At 43.8% G+C, this 3,835-nt stretch overlaps 1 protein-coding gene across 1 annotated transcript in view; it reads left to right on the top strand.

Moving 5' to 3' along the window:
* Positions 1-955: 955 nt before the first annotated feature.
* CTSC (cathepsin C) overlaps positions 956-3,835 on the top strand; it is a gene marked incomplete at its 5' end in the record, with an annotated part of 18,918 nt that continues 16,038 nt past the window's right edge. The window contains one exon of the mRNA XM_010153907.1: positions 956-1,102. Within this exon, the coding sequence (XP_010152209.1) occupies positions 956-1,102 (147 nt within the window). The remainder of the gene's footprint in view (positions 1,103-3,835) is intronic.

Here is a 3,835-nt window from a genome sequence, read left to right as displayed (position 1 = left end):
GGTGGGAGCGGGTCCCCGCACCTCCGGGTCAGACCCGCGCAGCTGGTTTTCGTGCGGAGCTCCCTGCCAGGCTGAAGGAAGCAGCAGCCCAATTTGAATTAAGCAGCGTGAAACACTGGCGTTAGGCTGGGGCTGGGTGTCTGCTGTTCTCCTCTGCTTCGGGTTTTTTTTTTGTTTCGATTTGGACTCGCCTAGGCCGCTTGGTGAGCACCGCTGCCGGTTCGCTTCTCCTCGCAGCCCTTCCCTCTCAGCTCAGCCTGTCCTGAGCGTGGCTGTTCCAGCAGCAGAGCTGTTGGTGCTTCTGGGTGAGAGCTGGCCAGCTCCTGGGAGGCTGCTGGCTGCGGGACCTTGCTGCCTGGGGAGCCTCAGCATCAGGGGAAACAGAAACATCACGTCCCTTGAGGGGACAGTAGTGAGGAGTTGTTTAATTACTGTATGTAAGTGTTATTTTAGAAAATAGTAGATATCTGCGGTTTTTTTTTTTTTGAATCATCTGCTTCTTGATCAGATGAGGTGAGTGGTGGTAGCAGCATGGAGGGGGTCAGAGCAATGGTGTGAAGGAGCGTGGGGTGGCTTACACCTCACCCCGGATGTTCTGGGGGAAGGTTTATCACTGCAGACACAGTGCCTGAGTGACACAGCACTGAGCCCTCTGTAGCTGTACACCAAGCTGTGCTTAAATAAGCTCATATATCCCAGTAACAGCTGTTTGGTGCTGCTGCTAATTAAATGTGTAAATACTGTCTAGCAGTAGAAAACCTGAATGTGTGTGTAAACTCACTGACAGGTGAGTGAAGTCCTTGAAGTGTGTTTGATGGCTTTTTGCAGAAGACTGATTTCAAAAAGCGTGTTTTAACATCTTTAGGAATAAAATAACTTTTACAACATTCTTTTATATAAAACATTTTTATCTCTTTTGCACAATAACTGGGCTATATTGTTTGTATTTCTTGCAGGGCCTGTGGAAAGGAAGGTGCTTGTGAATCTTCAGAAGTTAGATGTGGCACAGGATAGTCTGGGCAACTATGGTTTCTTCACTTTGGTTTACAATCAAGGCTTTGAAATTGTCATAAATGACTACAAGTGGTTTGCATTTTTTAAGGTGAGTTAATTTGTTATGTCCTGACTGTTGCTAAAATGGCCTGTAATTAGGCTTCTCTTTACGATCCCTGGTGCCATTGGGATACTTGGTTATCTTTGGCTGAATTACCAAATGCAAGACTTTTTTAATGTAAGGAAACTAAGTTAACAGCGGCTGAGTAGCAAGCAGGGGAGGGAAGAGGTATTTATATTCCACACTGGGCATCATCTAAAAAGATCTGTTACAGTTTCTTCTGCTTTTCTTTATGGTCATTCTTAAAGCAATTGAAGGCCTTCATGATGCTAATTCTCCTGGTAGGCTGAAAGTGGGTGTTTTGGTTTTTTTTGTTGTTGTTTTCTTGGTGGTGGGTTTTTTAAGTTTTCTTCCTGACACCATGGATGCAAGTGAAATAGCAAACATCACTGCTTTTATCTTTCCTTACTGATGTTCTCAAATGCATGAAGAATTTAGAAAAGCCATCTCTTCTTGCTGAAGGACTTCTAGGACACTAAAGTAGTATTCTGGAATAAAATTTAAATATTGAAGGAACCTTGCTGCTGCTGTAATTGTTCTTTTGGAGTAATACTCTTATCTCCAGTCCCTGTTAATGACTTCAGATCAAGCTGAAAACAGTGCTGGTAGGCAGGGGAGAACCCACTTGTTAGGGAGTGCCCTGCTGCTGTCTTGATGAGTGGCATTATGAATCTGGAGGGTGGCTAGAAGCAATCTCTGCAGGACTTTGCTACATTGGGGACAGATGTTTTGTGCAGCAAGACTGCTTGGTTGGTGAGTGCAGCCCTAAGCAGGAGCAGCAAATGTGTTCCTTGGTCTTTTCAGGAAGCGTGATCTTGTGTGTGGCTTCAGATGAGCTGACAGTAAACACCCAGGCCTTGTCTAAGCATAAAATCTTTGAACCTTGGCTAGTAGTGAGGAGAGAATTGTCTTTCTTGGGAGCCATTGCAGATAGTTTATTTCACAGCAGCTATTTTCAAGTTGGTGTTTTCAGATCTTAACAGAAGGGAGTGATCCACTCTTCCAGAACAGTAATGCTTCCTGAATGTAAACGATGTATGAGGCTCTAATTTAGCTGCAGCTTCCCCATGCAGGTTGGAGCTCACTTAAGGGGAAGGGCCATGTGGGTTGTTTCACAAGACTAATGGTGAAGTCATTTGCAGGCTCTTTGTGGGTTAACCCCAGTAGGCAGCCAAGCCCCATGAAGCTACTTGCTCACTCTCTGCCTTCCTGGATGGGGGAGAGAATGGGAAGGGTAAAAGTGTCAAAACTCAGTTGAGATGAAGGTACTTTAATAGGTAAAGCAAAAGCTGTGTAAAGAAGTAAAGCAAAATAAGGAGTTTGTTCACTACTTGGTACCAACATGCAGCAATTTCCAGGAAAGCAGGGTGTCATCACATGTAACTCTTAGGAAGGTGGACACTATAATTCTGAATGTCCCCTTTTTCTCCTTTTCCCAGCTTTTATTGCTGTCCCAGCTGTGTCCCCTTCAAGTTTCTTGTACACCCCAGCCTACTAGATGGTGGGCTGTCTGATGAACAGACTAGGCCTTGACCCTAGTGTAAGCACTGCTCAGCAATAATTAAACATCACTGTGTTATCAACAGCACAAATCCAAAATGGGGCATGATATGAGCTACTCTAAGTAAAATTAACTATCTGACAAAATTAGTGCACTCTTATAACTGTAAATTTTTGAAATAGGAATGTTTCTGCATAAGTCAGGGTCTTATACACGAGAGAGAGAAATAAGTCATTGATGGTTTATCATCTGTAGAAGGTAGTGGTGCTAAATTGCCATGATGTGCACTCCCCAGGTTTGGCAGGTGCATACAGCAAAAACTACAGACACTGAAGGGTACTGTAGGTGGGCAGCATTACTCTAAAACTTCTCAGGCAGGGACATCTCTGGGAGCTTCCCTGCAGTGGGAGGGCCAGCCTCAAAAGTGGCAGGAATTGCTGCCTTCCTGAGGGCAGTGGAGCACTGTATGTTGTTGTATTGTCCATGAACTCAGGCTTGAGGTTGCTGTATCTCTGGCAGGTGGAAATCAGCAGTCACTGCTGGCCTTGACAGGCTCATGTGAGGAGAAAAATAGTTGAACTAGTAGAGTGGGAATCCTTAGGCTGGCATTTTACACGGAAACGCAGAGATGCTTTAGAAGCCTTAGAAGCCGGTATGGTGAGCAGTTGTAACAAGTGTTGATTATCAGACTGATTCTTGCATATGAGTAATTTAATCATAGAAACAGTAAGTGGCTGCTTTGGAATGTAAATGGAGCTGTTAGGCACTTATGTGAAGACAGTTGAGTCACTGGAGTCTCCACTGCTGCTATCTATACCTTGCGAAATACATCCATGGAAGTTGAGTGCTAAGTCAGGTGACTGATAAGCTTTGATCTTGTGTATTCCTCTGTGCTTATGAAAATGTAAATGCATTGATTTGCAAGAGTACTCTTAAACAATATACCAAAACCATGTTATAGAATAATTTAGGCTGGAAGGAACTTCTGAGGGTCATCTGATCCAGCTTGCTGATCAAAACACAGTAAGTGAAATATACACCTGTATAGCAGTAACATTGTATAGTAACAATGCATGATAGCTTGCATTTCATGGTCATGAATGTGTCTTTGCCCTTTGTAGGCAAATGGGTTAATTGTTAGTTTTGCATTTGCTTTTGGTATTGAGAAATAGCAAGCTTGTTTGGCCCATTGTTCAGTAGTAGGGAATCTGTCAGCAAGA

This window comes from Eurypyga helias, unplaced genomic scaffold (assembly GCF_000690775.1).
Source record: "Eurypyga helias isolate BGI_N326 unplaced genomic scaffold, ASM69077v1 scaffold7366, whole genome shotgun sequence".
NCBI lineage: Eukaryota > Metazoa > Chordata > Aves > Eurypygiformes > Eurypygidae > Eurypyga > Eurypyga helias.
Note: the sequence above shows the minus strand (reverse complement) of the source record. Positions and strands in the feature narration are given on the sequence as shown.